Source organism: Bos indicus x Bos taurus, chromosome 11, assembly GCF_003369695.1.
Source record: "Bos indicus x Bos taurus breed Angus x Brahman F1 hybrid chromosome 11, Bos_hybrid_MaternalHap_v2.0, whole genome shotgun sequence".
Classification (NCBI taxonomy): Eukaryota; Metazoa; Chordata; class Mammalia; order Artiodactyla; family Bovidae; genus Bos; species Bos indicus x Bos taurus.
Window position 1 is genome coordinate 59,794,741 of NC_040086.1, and position 27,209 is coordinate 59,821,949.

A 27,209-nucleotide genomic window follows, 5' to 3' on the forward strand; every position below is an offset into this window, starting at 1 on the left:
AGGTCCCAAGAAAAACTTGGTTGCCACTAATGTAAGAAAATATGCAAGTGTGATTATTCTTCCAATGATTATTTACTCTCCCCCTTATCAAGTTTATATCCTGCTGCCTTTGTATGCCTTTTTGCATAGAATATTTTGTTGCTGACCAATCTAAGACACTTTAATACTTTTATGTAAGACAATTTTTTTTGGTAAGACAATAAATAGCAATAAATGCATACAAACAATTATTGAGTTCACACATGGACAAGCAGGGAAATATATCAACAGTATTGCCTAGCCACCAGTTTTTAAGGTGCCACAGATCTTCAGAGATGCTAAAATATTAGAATGGCATTCTACTGTTGATATCCTGACTCAGGAATTAGCTTTTGTGAGACCATTTTCAGTTCTAAAGACTTGTCTATGATTCTAATGGGTGTCTAAACCAAGATTTAGACATACTTATGAGACAATTCCAGTTCTCTCTCACAATTTGTTAACAACTGAGATGCTGCCTTTTTGCAAAGGTTAAACAACACTGAGCCAAACATTTCAAATGGCCAGTTTATCAGTATGCTTTCTTGTAAAACACGTTGAGGCTGGCCTGATATGATTAACTTTTATTCAAGCAAGAAATGCCCACAATAAGTTTAATTTTCTATTAGCATGTTCTCATTTTGGCCAAAGCTTGGTTTCTTCAACATTCAAAACATATCAAGGTAGGCAATGGGGCTGTAGGGTAAGAAAATTATACATGACCACTGATGGAAAGCAGATTTCAAATACAGCATATGATTTGAAACTGAACTCTTTTAACTGTTCCAAGACAACTTATTTATAGGCAAACACCAGTAAGAAAATCAAAGCTTTTAAGAAAGCTAAAGTATTAAACAAAGTACTTCAATATTCCTCTCTGTATATTTAAAACATCTTACTATTTGTTGTTTTAAAAAGACTTTTATGCATGATTACATTCTACTGAAATAATGCCAATCTTTGCCAAAGACCTATATAAAAAGTTAGGAGAATAGCAATTATACAAAATTGCTGATTCTCCACAAACATGAGGCACTTCAAATGCTTAGGTTTTAGTTTAGGTATATAGAAGGCTAATTTAATCATCTGGAAACAGACTCACCCAAGCTGGTTTCCTTTTCTATCCCCTTTTCATATTTTGTAGGGAATCTACAGCTTTGTTACCCCCCAATTCCTAACCAAAGGAAAGATGCTTTACTGCAAGTAAAGGTAAAATGTGTGCCAAGCTGTCACAGGAGGGATTTGTTTCTTGGGAACAGAAGATATCTCAGGAACATGTTCATTTTATACAAATGCTGCCTTTACTCAATAACCTTAGAAATAATACTTGGAAGTCAACAGTTATCAAAATTCGTTTAAAAATGTTACCTAACACCTAAACATAAATAACCACTTTCATTAATACAGGAATAAGTTTGAGCCAATAAAGGGAAAATAAATGTAAACCAAGTTTATTTTGCTTTTTAAGTAGTGTTCTTAAAGCACTACAGCTTGGTAAACAATGTAAATTAGTATAAGTCATCTCAAAAGCCAGAGTTTTGTTTTGTTTGTTTTTAATGAGTTGTTAAAAAGATGCAGCCTATTCTAACAGGATAAATATTTTTAACCATTTCACTTTGAGTTAATGAAGGCTCACAAATGAGCAACACTCCTCATTGAGGAAAACAAAAAGCTGTTGTCGACAAGCGACAGCACACACACACAAAAACAAAAAGAACTGTGTAAAAATAACTAACTGTGTTCCCATATTTTTTGAAGTCGTTTACAATGGGATGATATGCACATGATCTTGCTGCAAACTTGCCATACAGACTTGTAATACATGTAGTCTAGACAAACAATTCAGTCCAAGAGGTGCTAACTTCAGACAATGCAGCACTATAATCCTTTTAACAACGCAATCTGTTTTACTCATTATCTTTTCTTCTAGACTGAAATACAGGCTAGAAAGAAAATGCTCCCTAATTAAAAACTGGTATTCTTTACAGGAAAAATTGTATACTTTTGCATCAGAATTTACAAGTATATGTTCAAATTGGATTTTCCTCCTCCCCCCATCCCAGCCACAAAATGGGGATGAAGTTAAAATTTTTAAAAATGCCGTAATTTTCAACTTCATGCAAACTAAATAAAGATGACCAAAACAAAAGCTTAAACAATGGAAGGATATTTCACAGAAAATTTCTTATACAAAAAACACATAAGAAAAAGGGCCACTAGGTGACATTTTAATTTACAAATTGGCATCATTTTGGTCGACAAATATTCAGATGCTGCTTTCATCTGCTAACAAGAGTTGCAGAGGAAAAGAAAAAAAAAAGAAAAAAAAAAAAAAAAACCCAGCATGACTTCTGATTTTAATCACACATTTCTTCTGGAATTTCATGTGGATTAAGGATGCCTGGGACAGACATCTGAAGTTTGTGTTTTTCTTCCTGAGCCTGTCGAAGGGCTGTTTCTCGTTCTTCCAAAAAGAGATCCGATGTATCTTCACCTGCAAACTCCTGTGAAAAGATGGTCAACTGTCAACATACTTAGCAGTGTAATTTATCCATCAATTGTTGGGCTTAAATTATATATATAATTCTACACAGTTGAATTAAAGACTAAATGTGTTAGTTGGGAGGGAAAGATTACAAAAGAGGGATAGTATAATGCCACATATAAAACATACTTCAAGAGCAATGATAACAAAGACTAATGATCAAGTTTAAGTATATTATCATTGTCCTCATAGCTATGTTATCAACTTTCATCCTTTATAGCTTTGTACGAATCAGTTTTTTACACTTAAAAAAAAAAAAAAAAAACTTTGTATTTTGGAGGGGGAAAAAACCTGCATGTTATGTGATCAATTCTTATTTAATAGATATGGACAAGAATTCATCAGCTCTTTTTGACTTCTTTAAAACACGATGACACAACAAAAATTCCTCTTCTCCTAAGTCAACAAAGCACTGTAACAGCAGTAAATAACAGGCTAGTATCTGCTAATCACCATTGCTGCTGCTGCTGCTAAGTCACTTCAGTCGTGTCCGACCCTGTGCGACCCCATAGACGGCAGCCCACCAGGCTCCCCCGTCCCTGGGATTTCCAGGCAAGAACATTAGAGTGGGGTGCCATTGCCTACTCCGCTAATCACCATGGTTCCCCCTAAAATGAATTCTTTACTAACAATGTGGAAAATCCCAAAAGGAACTATCAATATATTTCATTCCCCCAACTCCTTTAAAAATATCTATGGGATTCAATCACAATGTTGCAATAGACATAAGTTACCCCAAACATTTTAAACCTATCTCCTCTTCTGGCCTTGATTTAAAGTTTTTCTTTCTGTAATGTATCTCAAAAGAGTAAGACTATACATATTTTAAAAGCACACTCATTTTGCTCATTACAAAAAGTGGTCAATTCTGGATGCAAGAATGCAATCAGTATTTACTCTCAATATTTCTGCAACTGCAAATAAAATATGTACCTTTATCTGTACCAGGAAATCCCGAAGATGTTCCTTGAATGCAGGAATATCCTGATTTAAGCTGAAAAGTCCTGTCACAAAGAGCTTTACTTGAGCACTGCAAGTTAAAACACAATGATTAATCACTTAAAAAACAAAACAAACAAAAAAAAAAAACCCTTAAAAAACTTAAGTTTATAAAAAGGGATATTTACTCTTGTAGATGAGGGAATGCGGACTTAAGAAGATTAGCCACATATTCCTGAATAAACATTTGGTTGTTAACTGGATTTCCAGGATTTAATGGTGTACTTATTTTTCCTTCTTCAACCAAATTAAACATATATGCAAGGATAGATGCATGCATTGTTAAACCTGTTGATAAGAAGGACATCATTAAACTCTAAGATATAATAACAATCAGAAGGAACATAGAATTTTTACAGCTTTAAAGTCTTACCAGCAGTATGCGAGGTGTCTGTCACAACAGAAAAGATATGCTGAAGAATATCACAAAAGTAAGTCTGATAAAAACTCTGAGCTGCAGCTTCTTCTTGTGCAACATTTTGTAAGAGTGTAAAAAGTATCTGTAGGCCTAAAAGACATATAAAGCCAACCAAGTTATTCCATACTGACAACATTCACAATGGTACTTCAGCTATCAAACAATTCAAAGTCTCTCTCGTTTTTTTTTTTTTAAGCTAAAGACAATTATTTGCCTAAATTATCTTGACTCAGTAATGGAGTTAAATTAGAATCAATGACTGCTTACTTACAGACTAATCTAACCATCATCACCTTTCCCTTATTTCTTAAGGTTTAGTTGATTCTCTCCCACATCCATTACTGATGCACTCAAAAAAAAACCCATGACAAGTGAAGTGATACCTCTTGTCTGCAGCTACAAATACACAGATAGATGGGTGTCTATTTGTAAGTGTCCGTATGTGGACTGTGGGTTGGTAGGCAAATGAATAAAGAACATCATTTTTATGTATTTACCTGTATCTGCTACATTCCTCATGGTATGTTTAAAAGCCCAAATAATAGAATCCAAAACAAGTTTAAACTGTGCCGGTGGAATAGCCAGGAATGCTGGGAAACAATGAGAATTGACAGCCTGAAGTAGTAAGAAAAAGTTCGTTCTGTGTTCAGGATATTCTTCAAAGTCCTAAAAATAAATGGTGAGAACAAAAGAGAAGATTCAATGCCTTAAATTGTATTTAATGGAAGAGGGAAAGCAAGCTCTAATTCATTATAAATATTTGGAGTTAGTGGACCCCGTAAGAGAGAACAAAAATACTATTACACAAATGAATTGTCAATATGAAGGAATACAAGGTCATCTTATTATAAAGAGAACTCAACAAAACCCACAAAGACCATCACATTTTCTATTAGCATTGAGACTTGCTAGAGATTTGCTACCACTTTAAAGTGACTTTGAGATCAGTAACACAGAATAGAGAAGTCTACTGGGTAAATGTGTACACATATATTTACATGTTTTTCTTTTTGGTTAATAAATTTTCCCATTTTTCATAAACATATACTATATTTTACTAAACTGAACTAAAAATCCAGTGACTAAAACGTTTCAAGTTTTGAATAAATGTTAGCTGCTATTTGAATAAAAAACTGGCAAATTAAAAAAAAAAAAAACTTTTCTTATCTAGAAGTTCAAATGTTTTTAACATCAGAGCCTAAAATTTATGCTATGCTCATAGACAGCCATCATTTACGCTTTTAAAAGTTATATGGATAACTGTAGAACTTGCCATTATGTAACTGAAATGCAAATTGCATACCTTATTTATCATATTCAATGTGCACTCAAAAACAGCATCAAATATTTGAGGTATTTCAGCTGTTATATGTCCTCCTAACTTGTTGACAATAATAGCCATAGTACTAAGCACTTCTGGCTCTCTAGCAGCTGGGACATTTCTCTGGTAATCAATGAGAACTGCATCCAACAGAGGAGGAACAAAATTTTCAGCTACCTGTTTAAAAAAAAACAACAACAAAACTTTTCATTTTAATTCAGGCACTTGCCAACTCATACTAAGCAGCCAGGTCAATGTTACCTTGTAAAACTTAATTTAGGTTGATCATCTACTGAAAAACGGAAACTCTTAACGGCTTTAATTCTGGTGTATTAGAACTTTACAAAGAAAAATCAAGAAACCAAAATAGGCAGAAGAGGGCCACGGACATTGTACAGTTTAAATCTATACTTATTAAAGAAAACTGGGGCCTGACATCAAGTGACTAGCTCTAAGTATTTTGGCAGGACCAGGATTCTAGGGATACTGTGTGTCTGTGTGTGAGGCACAGGGAAGGGTAATGCCTCACTGTACACCAAAGTATTCAAATCTAACCAAAATCAGACCTCCATCATCAATGCTTTTTTAAATTTAATGAATGCTAACCAATAGTTTAATAATCAGAAATAATAACCATTACTTACTCTCAAAAAAGGAACTACACTATGCCAGAAAGACTGTGGTAGGCTTTCCAAGATTCCCAATAAACACAGTCTAAGGTGTAAACTCTATGCTTTATAATGCATCCTCCATTAAGATGTGCTCAATAAATATGATCATGTTTCATTTAACTAAACAGTAGTAGTGTCCCAATACATAAAACAGGCCTAGCAAGATTTGAAGGATAAGCACAAAATTATTTTTCTTTTACTTACTAGGTTTTCTCTTAACTAGAACCGATTCTCCCTTCTTTTTCTTCCTTTAAGTTCTACAAGTTTACTTACATCATGAAATGATTATAGAAGAGTTAAGTTTAGTGATCATAGATATTTTATATATAACACCTCATATAGATATAAACAGAAAAAAAGTTGATAAAAATGCTTAAGATTTACTCAACTTTCTTATAAAACATACAGCAGTGTAAATTTTATATACCATGTTTGTACATTACATCCTTCTTTTGACCTACAACACGACATTAGTTCCTATTAACAGTCTAGTGATTTAATATTTTTATACATTCTAAAATGATCCCATTAAATTTATAGTCTGTCACTATAAAAAGATATTAGTTCTTGACTATTATACACTATTTCCCATACTGTACACTTCATACCCATGCCTCATTTATCCTTTTCTTGACCACTCTCATATTTCCACTCTTAACACTGAATTTATTTCCCTACACACTAAATCTGAATTATTCAACAATCTTTGAATTCACAGTCCCAAAGTTCAACATAAATCTTAGCTGTAAACTAGTTTGATACCCTGGTAATTTCCTGAAAAAATTTTCCAGTATTAACAGGAACAATACTGAAGTATCAAACTTATGAAAGTAAGTAGCACAGTTCTCAATGCTACTTCCACATAATAGTGATGAACAGGAAAGGATTTATCGTAATGTTCCAAGGATCCAGAAGAAGGAAAGGTTTTAACAATAACTAAACATAAATAGTTCCCCCAAGTTCAAGCATATAGAGCTAATTACTTTCTGAAAACCATTTAAGACTGACAGGAATAAGACAGCACAATAGACTTTTAAACCTTCAACTAGGAAACTGCTTAATCCCACTAAGGAGGGAAACAGCTCTTGTGACAGCTTTACAAATTGCTCCCAAAACCATCAGAAAAGAAATTTCAATTTGAACTCTATCCATGGAAAATAAAAATTACCCAATCATCTCAACTGTCTTATTACATCACCACCCTCCCCCTACCAACAGCAATTTCTTTGGAAGAAGGTATGTATCTTGGCCGTCCCTGGTGGCTGGCTCAATTGGTAAAAGAATCTGCCTGCAATGCAGGAGACCTATGCTCAATTCCTGGATTGGGAAGATCTCCTGGAGAAGGGATCTTACTATTTTAAGGGACTCCAGAACTCCAATAAATAGAATGCTATAAAGTAACACCAAATGTAAACATCTAAATTACATTATATAATTAAGCTTTAAATAGCTAAATTCATACAGAATATATACACATTCTAGAGAGTACAGTATCAACTTTAAAAAACAAAATGACATCTCACTTACCATCTGTGGATCATTAGACCGGCTCACCCAACCAGATATTAACTTTAAAGTTTCTCTTTTTACTGTTCGCATACTTCTAATCAATGGTTGCTTTGTAACCATCTCACCTAAAAAACAAAATCAGGTGGAATCCAATTTGACAACTAAAATTCTACATTGGCAGTTACCTGTACTTCAGATACTACTGGTTTCCATTCTCCATTAGAAAACCTAAAGACAAAGAGTGCTCCTGCTCATTCATGTCCAACTCTCTGCAACCCTATGAACTATAGCCTGCCAGCATCTTTTGTTCCCAGGATTTTTCCAGGCAAGAGTACTAGAGTGGACTGCCATTTCCTCCTCCAGGGGATCTTCCAGACCCATGGATCATTGGCGGGCAGATTCTTTACTACTGAGCTACCCGGAATGCCACAAAAAACAAGAGGACACAGATTAATTTCCTGGGAAAATAGACTAATTTTATAAGGGAAAGGGGCATGTGAGACTCATTAAAAATTGTTGAGGATTGCCTAAAACACGGGAGGTATTTTGTCAAAAGTGCTAAATGCTTATGGCTAAGGCAATGAATGTAGAACTAACTTAATATAGTATTCCATAAGAATTCAGAATTGCTTACCATTAGCTTGAATAGCTGCAGAAATATTTTCACTGAGGCACTTGTATACATTAAGCATATCTAAATAAATTCTCCCAAGCTGAATCACAAATGGGTGTCCAACTGCTTTGCAAGCTCTCACATTTGTTTTCAGTATGCTACCAAGTTGCTTGACTGTTTCAGGATCTTTAAGTATATCCACATTCTGTAAGAACAAAACACAACTCCACTTATTGTAAGAGAATTCTTTTTGCTAAAGCAAAAAAAATTACCCACATTACTATGAACCACCATCACACATATAATCCTAAAGTGTAAAAGTACTGTAAAAGTCTTTATTACTAAAGAATAGAGGAAAGTATTTCCCAAAATATCATCCAAACAGAATAAAAATGTTACCATTCTTTCAATGTGCAAAAGCACACAAAGCACTATGGATCAGATATACGTGTCAAAGTACTAAATTTACTACTTTTGTAAATATAACTTTCTTAGATTCCATTTGAACTTTCACAAAAAGTAACTAAAACTTACTTTGGTTGCTTGCTGGATTATGCTATCCCAAACCTGATTAGGAAGTAGCATATATTTTTCTATCAAATGTTCTTGTACTGTTTGGTCTGTTTGTGCACCAATCATGTACCCCACAGCTTCATAAAATGTATGGACCTATGTTAAAAGGCAGACATGTTACTTGTATGCATCATAATAAGGAAAATCACATACAAATAATTCATTACACAACTTAAGCTAATTTTGTTAACATGTTAGTAATAATTAAATAGTAATTCAGTTTAAAACACTTCTGACTGAATTTCTGCCTCACTATAAAAATTTAAACACAGAAACACTTGAATCCATCAGTGCCATTCTACCCCCATTAATGAATTCTCATTAGAACAGTAGTTATTTTCTAAAAAAAATATGCTTACTGATCCACGTACCTGTTGAGGTTGAAGATCGCAAATTATAGTGTTGATGTTGTTCAAAATCTCATCAATAAATGGCATTACTTCTCCAACCTGAACCTGAACGAAATGCCTGCGGCACTTTTGAGCTATTTTAATGAAAGTATCACAAGCCATGTCCTGGACTCCATCGTGGGTCTCTTAACAAAACAAAAACAAATATCAAAAAAAATTTTGCCTTTTCCATTAAGCAAAAATAAAATATATTAAGCAAACAGGATTTACCATGCATGAATTCGAAGAGCTTGTTAACTACTGTCTTCAAAAATTTCCAGTGAGCTCTTAAAAATCGTGGATATTGACCTACTATGTACATGATATTTGATGCAATAATAGCTTTATTATCTTTGCCTCTTTTCTGTTCACATAATCCTAATAGATCCTGTAAAGTAAGAAAAATTTCAGTCATTTATAGTAAAATACACTAACAAGGTTCTAGTTCACCCCTATCTCTTGCATACCTTTATAACAGTAACAAGAAATCGCTTTTCATCCTCTTCATGCATTGCTCCACTAATGGAGCCTATTGCCCAACACAATGTATTCAAATTCTTCCATGACCACTCCGTACCATTCACTTGATTGTGAAGCTTCTCGGTCATTATTCGTTCTGTATCTACATAATCCAGATGAGTAAGATAAACTACAGGAAAGAAAAAAATTTCACGTTTTAAAATGCAAAACTTAATGAGCAAAAAGATTTTTACTAAGACCAATAGCACTCTAATAAGGATAGCTATTAACAGACTCAGAAACTAAGCATGCCTTGTTTCCTAAACAGTATTTCCACAAAAGAATACAATTTTTAATAAGGATTAAATTAATAGTATTTATTAACTTACCTAATGTTTCTCTCATATTCTTATACAAATTTATGGAATCTGTATCCTTCATGAATTCTCTTACAACTTCTCCCTGATCATTTTCTACAACTAATACTTCCTCTGGTTTAGCCATTCTACTAACCATTAATAAACGGACCTATTCAGCAATTAAAAAAAAAAAAAAATGTTAGATCTCTGAAATTAGTTACATTAACTATAACTCCCACTCTCAAAAAATGGCACTTAACACCAACATACCAAACACAATCATGCCCACAATATAAAATAAACATACTTAAAATATAATTCTACAATAAATTTTAATCTAAACATGGACAAAAATCAACTGTTAACTTTCCTGCATCTCATCTGCATTTCTAACAAACTCACAGGATGTGCTTGGATAGATTCAGCCAAAAAATAAAAGCCAGCATTTTCATCTGGTCCTCCAAAATCAGAGAAAGCACACTCAACCACACACTGTTGTTACCTTGGACAATACAGGCAAATATAGCTGTCTCCTAGGAGGAACATCAAAATGCTGACTTCCAGATAGCAATGGAGAGGCGGATGTTGAGAACGGGCTCTCTCTATAGAGTTCAGCTGCCAGGTGATTCCAGTACTCAAGACAAATCTTAAAGATTTCAGTTTCCTCTACTTCGGATACCAACAACATATAATGAAGGGCCTACACAGAAGACCAAAACTATTAAAACAATCCTTAGACATTACTAACAACCTCAAACGGTTTTCCATTTGCTATGTTAATGGGAAATAAAAATTCATATTGCTTTTTGTACACTATGAAGATTCATCATTTATCAAATATACAATAGAAACTGTGTATGAGCAAAGTGCGCTTTCTTCTGACATGTCCTAGAATATGCTAAGACACATGATTGTTAAATCAAACAATATTTGGTTATAGCAAAAAGGAAGAAATAATTCAAATGTTCAACAGATGTACGGACACAAAAAATGATGTATATCCATATAAAGGGATATTATTCGGCATGAAAGGGATGAAGTACTGACATACGCTATAACATGGTAACATGTTAAGTGAAAGAAAGCAGCAACAACGAAAGTCCATACATTATAATTCCAGTTATGTGAAAGGTTTAGAATAGGTAAATCCATTGAGTTGTACAGCAAATTACTTGTTGCTGGGGACTGGACAGAAGAGCAGAATGGAATGACTTGTTTCAATGGGTACCTTTATCCTTTGTGGGTAATGAAAACATGTTTTAAAATGGATAAATGGTTGACAACACTGTGACTGTACTAAATACCACTCATGCAATTTAAAAGTTGTATATTATTACACCTCTATTTTAAAATAAGGTTTTTAGACTTTGCATCTTAGGAATGACACATATGCACACTTATTGGAATTTAATATTCATTATAAATTACTGATCTGACAATGAATAGAACAGAGAAATCAGGACACTTGGCTTCTGACTAGAATTCAGAATTGAGAGCATGCACTGTATTGTGCAGAGAATAAGATATGTCAAAGAGAATGTCAAGAGAATTTTAGAACAAAAGCAGTTTACATTATAATTAATTTTAGAAGCCAAAAGCTCCACAAAGCCTACCTCCATGAGTGTTTCCCTGAGATTTAATCTTTTTTCTATAAGTTGACCATGTTCTTTAAGAAAGGTGCAGAGAAACAAACTGAGATTTTGAATAAAGTTCTGTTCATCATCCTTTCCATTTGAGTATGCAAGTCGAATATTGGTATTTAGAGGAAGCATCTGCAAATTTAAATATGGATCATAAGCCTTCAAAATAACAACAAAGATCCTACATTTAAGTTCTAAATTTCCACCAGGTTTTATTAATTTTAAAACATATGGAGTTAAATAGCTATCTTTCAATAAAATGCCTTGGTCTATTATATCCATTTTTGTACCTTTCTGTCCTAGCTTTTGTTTTTTAAATCAAAAGCACAGTAAGATTTCCTCAAAGACAATCCTTTGAAATTTTTCCTAAATCAGTTTTCCCACCTTAGTGTATATAATATATATATATAATAAACACAGAATTGCAGTGATCTATTTATGTTAAGCTGTGGTGAAATGGTTCAACTGAAATCCAACTTTTTCTAAGGCACTAAGATTGTTTAGTCAGTTTAATAAGAGTGTTACATTACCTGTTTTAGCTGCATCATTGTCAGTGTAAATAGCGTTACAAATTGCTCCTCATACTGGCTTACACTCACACCAGCAATCTCAGTGAGGCACTTCAGAGAGACATTTCGAAACATTGGAACATTCAAGAACTATTTTAATTAAAAGAAAGGGGAGAGAGGGAGCATAAAATTAAATAGCCTGAAACACTTTACTTAAAATTAACAATTAAAAAAATAATGAAAGATTTAGAAATCAGGAACACTGGGGAAAGAAAATACCAGGCAAACAGGTGGTGATACAGGTTTTTGGTATCTATATTTTAAGGAAATTTCATTATCCACCCCAATAGACAGTAAATGCTTTAAAAGCAAACTGTGCTTTCTTTTGATGTGTCTTTAGACATCTGAAAAACACCAAGTTGCTTAGAAACTTTCCCCATGATCTACTACATGACTTTTAAAGATATGTTTTCTGTATAATCTGAAAATATTATAATTGTTTAAGATCCTAAGATCAGTAATATAAGATTAACAAAGGTGTAGTGAAACTAGCTCTTTTTTTATTGATGAGAAGGAATAAATGTAGCCTCCTATTTTGTGGGTGGCAATTGATGAGCATCAAAAGCCTTAAAAATGGACATACTTATTGACCAATATGTGTATTAAAATTTGCACAAAGTATCTGGACAAGTACATAAATACCCAACATTTCCTGTGGTATTGTTGACAATAGCAAATTTAAACTTTCTATCGATAAAATGGTGGCTCCAACATAGTAAATTCACATTAGAATATGACCCTATCAAGTCCTGATCTATGAAGCCCCAAATATAAGTTATAACAGTCTGCTTTTAGAGGGTCTTGATTAAATACATAATTTATTCATTACATTTGATTAGAAAAATCTGAAAATACAACCAGTTGGTAATTGATTATCTCTGGATAAACAATTACAAGACTTTATATAGGCATTACATGCTACTGCAAACAAACTACTAGTTGTTCACATAGAATATGAGAGACTGCCTAGTAAAGTGAGAGTATCAGAAGATTCTGACACTGTTTTTAAAAATTAGCTGAAACTGCAGAAAAGTTCTTCTCAGCAGTTTTCTCATCTCAGAAATAAGGCTGATTACGGTTATGAATGTAGATTGGTTTTTCTATTCAAAAGAGCATAGTTGTGCAAACTTTATTTATAAGAAAATAAATGAAATGCATTCACATACCTTATAAATTAATGTGCTGATTAACTTGGTCTCAAAAATATATCCAAGCGGAATCCAGTTAAGAAATCTGAGCAACGTTTCTAAAGTTGCATGTACAAGTGGAGCATTTTGGGAATTTTCCTACAACAAAAACATTTTTTCAATTAACACCTTCCTATAATAATGGTTATTTTTTAAAAACTGAAATTAAAAACACTTACCATCACAAACTGACAAAGCTGAAAAATTTGTGAGAATTCGTTGCACATGCTAAAGAAAAACAAAAAAGTGATCAGTTTAGAAGAAATGCTGTAACTATTTACAGAGTAACAACATTTCAGCAGCCATTAAAACCCGTTACTTCTATTTATAAACACACGTACCAATAATTTCATCCAAAGTTATAAAGTTGGGACTTCCCTGGTGATCCAGTGGCTAAGACTGTTTTCCCAATGCAGGGGCCTGGCTTTGATCCCTGGTTAGGGAACTAGAACGCATATGCCACAGCCAAATAAATAAATGTGCCATGCTTAGTTGCTTGTGTCCGACTCTTTGCAACCCTATGAACTGTAGCCTGCCAGGCTCCTCTGTTCGTAGGGATTCTCCAGGCAAGAATATTGGAACGGGTTGCTGTGTCCTCTTCCAAGGATCTTCCCAGCCCAGGGATCAAACCCAGGTGTCCAACACTGCAGGCGGATTCTTTACCGCCTGAGCCACCAGGTAAATAAATAAACAAATATTTAAATAAATTAGTTATTAAAACTATGGGTAAACATCATTCTTTTAAAACTCACCTATAAAGAGCACATTAATTTCCTTTAAAGGTTTGGTTTTTATGTCATCCTTACTCTATTTGAAAAATTTCAATTAATATAGTCTTTTACTAATTTTTTTAGTTTGGTCATGCAGCATGGCATGCAGGATCTTAATTACCCAAACCAGGGATCAAACCGGTGCTCCCTGAAGTGGAAATTCTGAGTCTTAACCACTGGACCACCAGAGATGTCCCTCAATCTAGTCTTTTAAATCCAGACAGTTGAAATAAAACTCTCCAAATGGAGAGAGGCAGTGTTAGACATCCCTAATCCATTGTGCTTACACACCAAACCAGAGAAAAAAATTCTAAATTCTGAAGCTCGTTTAAACACATAAAGGTAAAATATTTGTTCCATAATGACTAAACACATTTTTATTACTACGTTGAAAATAATAAAATCTGCCATCTTTCTGGTGTTAACTATAGGAAAATGGATAAAATGTAGGAACAGTAGAATTCTGTAGACATTTGGACACAAGTCATATCCTTGGACCTATAATTAACTAGGCTCCATATAAAACAGACTCCCAAGAGCATTCTGGGAATTCTTAATCTACATTCTTTCCGCATAACATGTATGAAGTTACTTTGTTGTAATACCGTACATATTTTTCAAGCTTCCCCAATTTAGAGTATTAGACCATTTAAGCATTATTTAAATTTGGAGTCAGAAAGAATTAAAAATGTACTAACTTGTTCCTTAAATATTTATAATCGACCTCCAATTCCTTGAAATTGTTTGAAAAATTGCTTAAAAATTCTAAAACAATTACTTGCCTGTCTTTTAAATGCTTAGCTTTCACTTGGGTTATCTGTCCACTAGAAAAATCAAATACTTCTTCACTCAAGAGTTTCAGAATCACCATATTATTCTGACATAGACTTTCACTGGTCCGACTTGCTCCAACAATGTCACTGATAAAAGTTGGCCAGTGTTTTGGCCACTCCTGTTTAAGTATCTAAAATAAAACAGAAAGTGTTAATTTCATTTCACTTGTCAAGTGCAAATAAACAAACTTCACAGAAATTATATGATACCAAAAGCAGAAGCAAATCATCAACCACCCTTCATTTTGTTCCCCTTTATCAAGACAGGAAATGTGTCAGTCTCTATACAGAATATACTGAGTTAGAAACTACAAAAGTCCTATGTATTAAATGCCCCATTCTCAGGAAGATTTTTGTACATATTGTAAAAGTTAGGTAAATTAAAATTTTCTAGTTAGATATATAGAAAGTTTAAAAAACAGGTAAAGTATAAAGATCAATTAAACGGATGCTTGAATTCAAAGCAATTTTTTAACGTATCAGTAAGACTGAGATAGCTGACATGGAAAAGAAACATACAATGAGGCAAAAATTTTTTAATGAGTCCAACCCATACTGGAGCCAAAGAAGTGAAGTTTTTATAGTATTTGTAAATACTGTAGTACTCCTTGTAAATACTACCACAGCATATCAATAACTTTAAATGTTAGACAATGGGCTAACTATTGTAAACACTGTGAGGACTACTATCACCACTCTGCAAGATGTTTAGTTAATCAATAAAAGTAGAATAGAATACTTTGTTCAACTTATCAGCCTAATTCTCAGGGAAAACAATGTATCACGTAAAAACTTACCTGAACAAGAATCATATTTAATTTCCCGATATATACCTTTTCTTTCTAAGAAAAGAAAAAAGTTCAAACAAGGGACTTAAAAAAGTTGATATAATTAATAAGAAATGCAGGCAGCCCCCCACCCATGCCCAGCAGAAAGAACAAAGTGATTACAGATCTATCATAAATGATTTGCATATGTGTCTATATGTCTGTGACAGAAGTGGGTTTAAGATCAACCCAATATGTAAATGATTTACACTCTCACAGTAGCTTCCAAAAAAGCTCTTACCTCTACACAAGTTGGGTCAGATGATGTCTTGATAATGAGGCCCACAACGTATTTTTTAATCCCTATTAAAAAAAATTATTCAGACTGTTATAGCATGCTATAAAATTGGGTAGGGAAGGGCAAAGTAAAGATCAGATCATACACCTGAATCCCATCACCAGTTATGACATTATGGGTAAAAATGTGTACTGCAACTTTAATTTTTCAGTTTCATGAAGAATGACAAAATATTGGTTTGACAACTATGAATTATTATCTTCTGAGATATTCTTTAATGCTAGATAGCCAACTATACCAAGCTGTGATTTAAAAAAAAAAAAAAAGGCGAGGGGGGTGGGGAGACACTTATGATTCCTTTAAAGAAACACAAGGTCAGATGTTAGTCCCTGTCAGATTTATTTACAGCACTAAGCTAATCCTGTATGTCATTTTACTTTGTTTGTTCTACAATGTAGAAAAAAACAGAGTTAAGAAGAAAGTTTTTATTTATATTCTTAAGGATACCTTTACAGCATTACCTATTCCTTCAACAGTTAACATTTCACGTCTTTGATTTTAATTTGCATCATTCAGAATTTACTGGGCATCTATCTACTATACATCCCCTCAAAATTTCAAAGTAATGTCGTTCACCTTAAATTAATATACCCAAAGGACCTGAAACAGGATTTCTTAATCCAACAAATTATCTCTCCCTATGAAAAATAAAGACTAACCTCACATCTGTTTAATAATTTAGCTTTTGCCACCGAATGCTTTATGAAGATTTTCAAATTTTCAAAGCTATCTGAACTTCAGAAATAACAGATGAAAAGTTTGTAAAACTGTGTCCCAACTCTCATCTAGCAAATCTACATTGGACTCAATATCCATTGACCAATGCTAATTTATAACAGCTACCCAGAAATATAATCAACCCTAGGCAACAAAACGCCTATTTGATTGTAAAACTACCCAAATAGAGCAATTTTTATGAGTTAAGTGTTAAATTCACTCTTTGACCCACACACTCCTTCATTGGTAACTGAAAATTAGTTTTTATTAGTTATGGTGGAACTGGACATTTCAACATTCCAAATAACATCAAAACTTTTAAAAAGCATTAATTATAAAAATATTTTCCTAATTGATGAAAAATTTCACAAATAAAGACACATAATAAGGGTTATTAATCAACTGAAAATGTAACATTAAGTATTATCAATATTCACAATATAAGAATCATTTGAAAAACTGCCTGCCAGTTACCAAAGATTTAACTATATATACACAAACACATAAAAATCAGTGAAAACTATGTTACTGACATTTTAAAAACTTCTACACTAGGCAAAGGCCCCAGTAATAACTGTTGTAGACAGGTCCACCAATGAACATGCTGTGTTGTGCTTAGTCACTCAGTCAGGTCTGACTCTTTGTGACCCCATGGACTGTAGCCCACCAGGCTCCTCTGTTCATGGGGATTTCTCCAGGCAAGAATATTGGACTGGGCTGCCATGCCCTCCTCCAGGGGATGTTCCCAACCCAGGGATCGAACCCAGGTCTCCCACATTGCAGGCGGATTCTTTACCATCTGAGCCACCAGGGAAGCCCCAATGAATGAATGAATTTATAAAAGAAATGGACAAAACTTCCAGGACAAATTGTCTAAGTTGTTAGTAGGAAAACTAAAAGGTGTAAATACATTCCGTACTTACGGGGGCAACATTTTAGACAATATTTCTATTGTCTAAAATTATTTTTTCAAAAAAAAAAAAAAAGAAAAAAAAGAGGCTTTGTGGACACCCAAAATAAAACCAGGTTTAGATTCAATAAAGTGATTTAAAAAAAGAAAGAAAGAAACACCAGAACTAGGGGAACTAGTTTTATTTTAAAATGAGTGCTAAATCATACCACTTAGTTAGGATAAAAAAAAACTCGCTCAGTCATGTCCGACTCTTTGAGACCCCATGGACTGTAGCCTACCACACTTCTCTGTCCATGAGATTTTCCAGGCAGGAGTACTGGAGTGGGTTGCCATTTCCTTCCCCAGAGGATCTTCCCAACCCAGGGATCAAACCTGGGTCTCCCGCATTGTAGGCAGATACTTTGCCATCTGAGCCACCAGGGAAGTCACTTAAGTTAGGATAACCCACACAATAATCTCATGTCCTTAATATCCATTAGATCGTTATCAAAACAATTCTGGTATTGTTGACCTTTCTGCTCTTTAGATAAATTATTGTCATTAAGGCCCCTAAAAAAAAATTTTAAGAAAAAGAACCATTCTGAATAAACAGAAAACATCACTCTGAAACCTCTAAATACAGGCTAAAAAATGGAACAGTAGTGGAACTACAATTTCTACCTCCATATGAGTTTGGAGGCTTCTCTCAGCCTCAGAAGAAAACAGAATCAGACTGAGCCTACAACTCTATTAGCAACTAAATAACTTCTTTTCAGAAACTTCTGAAATTCATCTGTAAGATAGAGCAAAGAGTAAAAGATGAAACCAGAAAAAACGTGAAATAAGTAGTAAACACCCACATGCAACCTGTAAGGATCCCAGAGACAAAACTAAGTCTCAACTAAAGACTATGGTATCACTAAATATCACTCTAAAATGATGAGTGTCCATTCAAAGCATCTGAACTACATGTAAAGGCCTTTTCCATCAAGTACTGCTGTACATAGTATCTGTTTAGAATCTCCTGCTATGTAGCTTATATGATTAAGTACCATAATGCCCTCCCCAAATTTCTTCCCATTATTTACCAAAATTTAAAAAGTAAAAGGAGCCAGTTAAGAGTAGTTCTAAAATTGTAAATTAGACCTTTAAAAAAAGAAACGGTGGGAATCCCCTGGTTGCCTAGTGGTTAGAATTTTGGGCTTTCACTGCCATGGCTTCAGTTCAATCCCTGTTTGAGAGCTAAGATTCTGCAAGCCATGTGGCTTGGCCAAAAGAATAAATAAATAAATGGTGTCACACATATCAAGGTAGAAAAGTCAGATGTTTACAAGTAGCAGAGAAAGCTCAGCTTCTCAGATTTAACAGAAAACGATCCTAGACCTGACAAAAACAAAACCCCTTTATTCCCAGCATCTCTTTGTGCCAAATGAGTTAACTCATCTGCCAGTTGGAAGAAAAAAAATTTTTTTCGGTTTCTTCAATTGTTTTATAAATAAAACAAATTTCTTAAAACAAGAACTATCTTTACAAGACTTCATATCCAATAAAAACCATACTAATCAGAAATTATCTCTTTCCAATTATTCAGAAAGCATATGTGGATAGACTAGGATACTCCTTCCAGCAGTCTTCTAAGCTCTTTCCTGGGAATCAGGAAAACTTATAAATAAATGTATTAAACATATCAAAGAACACTTCACTGAAGAATTCTCATACGTAGGTTGTATGCCTCTGACAAACACAATTATGCTCTTACTGCATACTATGCCAAGGCTTTCAAAGGACTCCTACAATGATCCAGCACACTTCTATCAGTAGCCCCCACAGCCCATTCTTCTAAATAGGAAAAAAAAATTCACCTCCTAAGTTTTAAAAGTAAACCTTCAAATCATTTATTGAAAAGTACTACTTTTTTTAAAAAAGGACCATCCATACAAAATATGGTACACTATTAAAATATGGTACAAAATATGGTACACTATTAAAGCTCAACATCCAGAAAACGAAGATCATGGCATCAGGTCCCATCACTTCATGGGAAATAGATGGGGAAACAGTGGAAAGAGTGTCAGACTTTATTTTGGGGGGCTCCAAAATCACTGCAGATAGTGACTGCACCCATGAAATTAAAAGACGCTTACTCCTTGGAAGAAAAGTTATGACCAACCTAGATAGCACATTACTTTGCCAACAAAGGTCCATCTAGTCAAGGCTATGGTTTTTCCTGTGGTCATGTATGGATGTGAGAGTTGGACTGTGAGGAAAGCTGAGTGCCAAAGAATTGATGCTTTTGAACCGTGGTGTTGGAGAAGACTCTTGAGAGTCCCTTGGACTGCAAGGAGATCCAACCAGTCCATTCTGAAGGAGATCAGCTCTGGGATTTCTTTGGAAGGAATGATGCTAAAGCTGAAACTCCAGTACTTTGGCCACCTCATGCGAAGAGTTGACTCATTGGAAAAGACTCTGATGCTGGGAGGAATTGGGGGCAGGAGGAGAAGGGGACGACAGAGGATGAGATGGCTGGATGGCATCACCGATTCAATGCACGTGAGTCTGAGTGAACTCAGGGAGTTGGTGATGGACAGGGAGGCCTGGCGTGCTGTGATTCATGGGTTCGCAAAGAGTCAGACATGACTAAGCGACTGAGTATAAAACTGAACTGAGTATAAAAATGCCCAAATACCCACTGAAAGGTGACTTACGGCATATGAATGCTCCTTATCCAAGAATTTATGTATTAATCTTTTATAACTCTTATTTTCCCCAATATCAAGAAAAATGTCTTTCACAGTCTCATTTCAAATAGAAACCAACACCAAATAATCCACATTATCTCATAAACTGATAATAACAACATTAGCTAGCTAAAAAGGTCAGATTTAAGCACATGTAATTTCCAAAAATGCTTAAACTACCACACCATTGCACTCATCTCACACACTAGTAAAGTATGCTCAAAATTCTCCAACCCAAGCTTCAACAGTACATGAACCCTGAACTTTCAGACGTTCAAGCTGGTTTTAGAAAAGGCAGAGGAACCAGAGATCAAATTGCCAACATCTGCTGCTACTGCTGCTGCTAAGTCGCTTTAGTCGTGTCCGACTCTGTGCGACCCCATAGACAGCAGCTCAACAGGCTCTGCCATCCCTGGGATTCTCCAGGCAACAACACTGGAGTGGGTTGCCATTTCCTTCTCCAATGCATGTAAGTGGAAAGTGAAGTCGCTCAGTGGTGTCCGATTCATCGCGACCCCATGGACTGCAGCCTGCCAGGCTCCTCTGTCCATGGGATTTTCCAGGAAGAGTACTGGAGTGGGGTGCCATCACCTTCTCTGGCCAACATCCGCTAGATCAAAAAAGCTAGAGTTCCAGAAAAACATCTACTTCTGCTTTATCGACTATGCCAAAGCCTTTGTGTGGACCACAACAAACTCTGGAAAATTCTTAAAGAGATGGGCACACCAGACCACCTGACCTGCCTCTTGACAAATCTGTATGCAGGCCAGGAAGCAAATAGTTAGAACTAGACATGGAACAACAGACTGGTTCCAAGTCAGGAAAGGAGTATGTCAAAGCTGTGTACTGTCACCCTGCTTATTTAACTTATATGCAGAGTACATCATAAAAAATGCTGGGCTGGAGGAAGCACAAGCTGGAATCAAGATTGCCGGGAGAAATATCAATAACCTCAGATATGCAGATGACACCACCCTTATGGCAGAAAGTGCAGAAGAACTAAAGAGCCTCTTGATGAAAGTGAAGAGGAGAGTGAAAAAGTTGTCTTAAAACTCAACATTCAGAAAACTAAGATCATGGCATCTGGTCCCATCACTTCATGGCAAATACATGGGGAAACAATGGAAACTATGACAGACTTTCTTTTCTTGGGCTCCAAAATCACTGCAGATGGTGACTGTAGCCATGAAATTAAAAGACACATGCTCCTTGGAAGAAAAGTTATCACCATCCTAGACAGCATGTTAAAAAGCAGAGACATCACTTTGGCAACAAAGGTCCATCTAGTCAAGGCTATGCTTTTCCCAGTAGTCATGTATGGATGTGAGAGTTGGACTCTAAAGAAAGCTGAGTGCCGAAGAATTGATGCTTTTCAACTGTAGTTTTGGAGAAGACTCTTGGGAGCCCCTTGGACTGCAAGGAGATCCAACCCAGTCCATCCAAAAGGAAATCAGTCTTGAATATTCTTTGAAAGGACTGATGCTGAAGCTGAAGCTCCAATACTTTGGCCACCCGATGCGAAGAACTGACTCATTGGAAAAGACCCTGATACTGGGAAAGATTCAAGGCAGAAGGGGACGAGAAGATGAGATGGTTGGATGGCATCACCAACTCAATGGACATGAGTCTGAGTCAACTCCGGGAGTTGGCGATGGACAGGGAGGCCTGGGGTGCTGCAGTCCATGGGATCGCAAAGAGCTGGACACAACTGAGCAACTGAACTCAACTCCCATCAGACTTAATAGTTATATGTATCATCTTGAAAGTTATTTACACCCAATATTAACAGTCTTACCCCCCAGGAACATCTTGCAAATATTAGATACTTAATGACAAGGTAAAAGAAATGCATTAACAGAATGTGATTCACTAAAACCCTTTAAAATGAAAACTTACTCACTACAACATACCAATGGTGCCATATTCCCGTAGAGGCAAAACGCCCTTTCTAAATTTAAATTGTAAATTTGTTCATGAGCATCTTAGCTAGTCAGTGATACAGACTACCATTATATCAATACCATTATATTTTCAACCAAGTATAGAATTCTACCCATTGAGAGAAAAATACGAGTGAAAAAGTTGCAGAATCTTATCCCTTGCTTTCATAGTGGCTCATTTTCATACACCACAGAAAATGGAGAGCCTTGACACACTATTACAAAAGTAAAGCTACAATCATCAAAACTGAGTTCAGTCCAGTCCAAAACATTGTGCAATACTTAAATTCACTTTAAATGTGTACTCTATAATCACATCCCTTCATCAAAGCCATGTGTAACTGAAACTTTTTCCAAAAAAAAAAAAGAAGAAACGTTACTTTCAGATGTATAGCAAAGTGATTCAGTTATATATACATGTTAACATACATGCATGTATACACTTTTGCCTTCCCTGGTGGCTCAGTGCCAAAGAACCCGCCTGCCAGTGCAGGAGACACGGGTTCAATTCCTGGATTGGGAATATCCCCTGGTAAAGGAAATGGCAACCCACTACTGTATGCTTGCCTGGAAAATCCCACGGATAGAGGTGCCTGGTGGGTTACATCATCCCTGGGGTTGCAAAAGAGTTGGGACACGACTTAGTGACTACACAGCAACAACATACACGTTTTCAGATTCTCTTCCATTATAGTTTATTACAAGATTATTGATACTCAATATACCACAATATATGTGCTATATAGTAGGTCTCTGTTATTTTATATATAATAGTAGTTCTGATCACATATCCCCAATTTATCCCTCCTCCCCTTTCAAAGCCTTAGGTAACCGTAAATTTGTTTCCTATGTCTTTAAGTAAGCTCATTTGTATCGCTTTTAAAGATTCCACATATGATATATCTGTCCTCTGACTTATTTCACTAGTATGATAATCTCCAGGTCTATCCAAGTGGCTGCAAATGACATTTCATTCTTTTTTATGTCTGAGTAATATTCCACTGAGCGTGCACACAACCCACTTCTTTTCCCACTCATCTGTCCATGGGTATTTAGGCCTCTTCCATGTTTTGGCTCTTGGCCTCTTGACGAAGGTGAAAGAGGATCAAAAAGCTGGCTCAACATTCAAAAAACTAAGTCATGGCATCCAGTTCCATCATTTCATGGCAAATAAATGGGTAAACAATGACAGACTTTCTTTGGCTCTGAAAAAGATTTGATGCTTTTGAATTGCAGTGCTAGAGAAGACTTTTGAGAGTCCCTTGAGATACCAAGGAAATCAACCCCAAACATTCACTGGAAGGACTGATGCTGAAGCAGAAGCTCCAATACCTCAGCCACCTGATGCAAAGAGCCAACTCATTAAAAAGACCGTGAAGCTGGGAAAGATTGAAGGCAGGAAAGGGGACAACAGAGGATGAGACGGTTGGATGGTGTTACCAACTCAATGGACAGGTGTTTGAGCAAGCTCCTGGAGACGGTGAAGGAGGGGGAAGCCTGGTGTGCTGTAGTCCATGGGGTTGCAAAGAGTCGGACATGACTTAGTGACTGAACAAAAAAACGTCTTAGCTATTGTAAACAGTACTACTATAAACACTGGGTTTCATGTATTTTTTTGAATCAGTTTTCATCTTTTCTGCATGTATGACCAGGACTGGGATTATTGGCTCATATGGTAACTCTATTTTTAGTTTTGTAAGGACCCTCCATACTGTTCTCCATAGTGACTGTACCAATTTACATTCCTACTAACAGTATAGCAGAGTTCCTTTTTCTCCACATCCTCTCCTGTATTTATTATTTGTTGGCTTTTTTGATGATGGCGTGAGGTGAGATACCTTACTGTAGTTGCGATTTTCATTTCTCTAATAACTAGGGGTACTGAGCATCTTTATATGTGCCTGTTGGCCAGAAAGGAAGGTGCTTTTCCCATGTCACACTGTTATTACAAACTTGTCCACTTAAACCACCAAGAATAATCACAGAGAGTCGCTAAAATATAGCTATTTGTCCTATTTACCTTATCATCCAAAGGAATCCAGAACAATTTTCCTATTCCTCATTCACTGAAATACTCATGGAAACAAACCGCAAAATGAGAAATAGAAAAAAATAATTCAAAAGCAGGGGTTCTTAACCTACAGTCCCCAGAGATTATAAATTGGAATTAGACTGTAATTTATTGCCTATATGTTCAGTAGTTTTAAGAAGAATGGATCTTTATTTATTATTCTTAGAAGGGTTTATAACTGCAAATAGTACTGAACAAGAACTCCTAATGAGATAGAGCAATTAAAATTCTATTAAATTCACAATATACAATATTTGCAAACAACCCACAGGTAGATAAAGTAGAAAATGTTCAGTGTTTAAAAAAAGGAATGAAATTGATACATGCTGCAACATGAATTAACCTTGGCAACATATGCGACTGAAATAAAGCAGATTCAAAATATTGTATGATTGTACATATGAGTTACCAAATAGGCAAATTCATAAAGACAAGTATAATAATGGTTAACAGGGACTGGGAAGAGTATAAGAAAGATAATGTTTAATGGGTAGTTTCAACTGGAATGACAAAAAAATTCCAGAGATCAATAGTAAGGATGGTTGCACAATACTATGAATTTACTTACTGACAATGAACCATACATACACACATACACTTAAAATGGTAAATATGTATATTTAATCACAGAAAAGTTTTTATTTTACTAAAAATTCAACATTTTTTTCTAGAAAATCCGCAACTCTTTAAAAAAATTTTTGGATTTAAATAATTTTTTGGCCACGCCTGGTAGCCTAAGGGATCTTAGTTTCCTAACCAAGGATCAAGCCCATGCCCCCTGTATTGGAAGTGTGGAGTCAACCACTGGACCACCAGTTCCTCCAAACCTCTTTAATAAAATCTACAGGTGGTTTGCATCTCCTGTGTGGATGTGATGTAAGGATTAGGCATTGTGAGGTCTCAAGTAAAGACCGCTTATGAAGTTCCACATAACTAGGATATACTGGGGGGGAGGGGCCACATTGTTATTATACCTTAAATAGAAATGGTAGGAAAACAGTTTTTGTCAATTACATATGATGCTGGTGTACAAAATAATATTTTAAAAAATATCATGTGTTATTGGTTAAAATGTAATCAATATTGTGCTTTATTATCTCATTGTGTTATAAAACTGGCAAAAATACACCAATAAGAGTGCTTGTTAAATCTGAGATTAGACTGATGCTTCACACATTACATTCCACAGAGTGGGGGGAGAATTTCTCATGGATTTGCTTAAAAGCCATGGCCTTACAAGAGTCCAAACACTTAAAAGTTCTTTTCAAAATGACCAACAAAGGAAACAACTATCTCTGTTAAATAGGCCTAACAATATTAACTTAAATATGCATACAGAGATGATGTGTAGGTGCTCAACAGCCTAAGTCACAGTGAGAAGCCATTATATATGTGCTACACCGGCTAGAATTTTAAAAAACTGACCACAAGCTTTGGTGAGGATGGGAAGCATACTGCTCCTGAGAATGTAGAGTGATACAATCATTTTGGAGAACAGCTGGGCAGTTAAAAACATACACCTACCATATGATCTAGCCATTCTACTCCTAGCTAATCAATTGAGTGACAGCAGATTGGGGGCTGGGGAGGTAAAGGAAAAGGCATTCACAAAAAAAGGGTCATGATTAGTCAAAATGTATCAAATTGTATACTTGAACTTGTTCTTTGTAAATGTTAAATACACCTTAATAAAACCATTAAAAAAAGCAAACAATTTTTAAAAAGTCATTACTGCTTAAAGGCAACAAGTTAAACATGTGATATTCAGTACAATGGGCGATTTATGCATAGGAATGACCTGATTAGTTCTGTTTCTAAAATACACTAAACCCTTTGCTGAAAATATATCACAAGGGACAAACAGAAGTGGGTGTTAAGGAGCCCAGTTAGGATGTTACTGCAGAAATTTCAAGGCAACTTGAGAGTAGTATACAAGCACTTGGTGAAATGGAGAGAAGTGGGAGTATTTTTTTATGGAAAGGGGCTGACAATACACGTGTTTATCCACAGTCAGCACCCAGATATGCAGAGCGTTTTAAACACATTACTTATTATATCATTTTCCAATAACCATACAAGACAATCAAAATAGAATTGCTTTATCACTATGAACTCTTTTATTCACCACTGCTCTTTTCAATGTCAGCAGGTCTGTATATATTTCATAAAAATGTAGTGATCTGTAAACTACATGTCTTAACAGATTAAAATATAATCCTTTGGTTTAAATGAACCATTCCCTATTTGGAAATTATTTTCCTTCATATATTAAAATTCAGTTTTTTTCTTTAGTTGAAACCATTACCTTAAATAAAAACAAAAATTAACAACTGAGACTTAAAACTTCAAAGTTTTTGCACAGCAAAGGAAAACATAAACAAAACAAAGATACGCTATAAAATGGGAGAAAATATTTGCAAATAACACAAATGACAAGAGACTCATCTCCATAATATACAAACAGCTCACACAGCTTAAAAATCCTTCTCAAGACAAAAAAAAATCAAAACATGGGCAAAAGATCCAAAGTTATTTCCTCCAAAGACACACAGACAGCCAAAAGGCACATGAAAAGATGCTCAACATTACTAATTATTACAGAAATGAAAATCAAAATTACAATCAGGCATTGCCTCACAGTGGCCAGAATGGCCAATCATCAAAAAGTCTACAAATAATAAGTGCTAGAGAGGGTGTGGAGGAAAAAGAAACCTCCTACACTGTTAGTGGGAATGTAAATTGGTACAGCCACCATAGAGATCACTTATGAAGGTTCCTTAAGAAACTATGGAAGTGAACTTCTCCAGTGGTCCAATAGTTAAGAATTCGCCTACCAATACAGGTGTCAGAGGT

General features: G+C 35.2%; 1 protein-coding gene across 4 annotated transcripts in view; it reads right to left on the minus strand.

The window, feature by feature from the left end:
- Positions 1–587: 587 nt before the first annotated feature.
- Positions 588–27,209, minus strand: part of XPO1 (exportin 1) — a 43,471-nt gene continuing 16,849 nt past the window's right edge. For 2 of the 4 annotated variants that reach the window (XM_027555589.1, XM_027555588.1), the window contains 21 exons: positions 15,942–16,003; positions 15,671–15,715; positions 14,823–15,004; positions 13,450–13,498; positions 13,250–13,369; positions 12,045–12,173; positions 11,488–11,646; positions 10,377–10,574; positions 9,905–10,043; positions 9,524–9,705; positions 9,288–9,444; positions 9,039–9,202; positions 8,629–8,763; positions 8,116–8,299; positions 7,500–7,606; positions 5,284–5,478; positions 4,478–4,646; positions 3,936–4,070; positions 3,691–3,850; positions 3,497–3,593; positions 1,445–2,522 (listed from right to left, as the gene is read on the minus strand). In XM_027555589.1, coding sequence (XP_027411390.1) covers positions 2,376–2,522; positions 3,497–3,593; positions 3,691–3,850; positions 3,936–4,070; positions 4,478–4,646; positions 5,284–5,478; positions 7,500–7,606; positions 8,116–8,299; positions 8,629–8,763; positions 9,039–9,202; positions 9,288–9,444; positions 9,524–9,705; positions 9,905–10,043; positions 10,377–10,574; positions 11,488–11,646; positions 12,045–12,173; positions 13,250–13,369; positions 13,450–13,498; positions 14,823–15,004; positions 15,671–15,715; positions 15,942–16,003 — 2,915 coding nt within the window. In that variant the 3' untranslated portion in view covers positions 1,445–2,375. Of the gene's footprint in view, positions 2,523–3,496; positions 3,594–3,690; positions 3,851–3,935; positions 4,071–4,477; positions 4,647–5,283; positions 5,479–7,499; positions 7,607–8,115; positions 8,300–8,628; positions 8,764–9,038; positions 9,203–9,287; positions 9,445–9,523; positions 9,706–9,904; positions 10,044–10,376; positions 10,575–11,487; positions 11,647–12,044; positions 12,174–13,249; positions 13,370–13,449; positions 13,499–14,822; positions 15,005–15,670; positions 15,716–15,941; positions 16,004–27,209 lie in introns of all 4 variants that reach the window. The other 2 variants (XM_027555587.1, XM_027555590.1) reach the window with 2 other exon arrangements.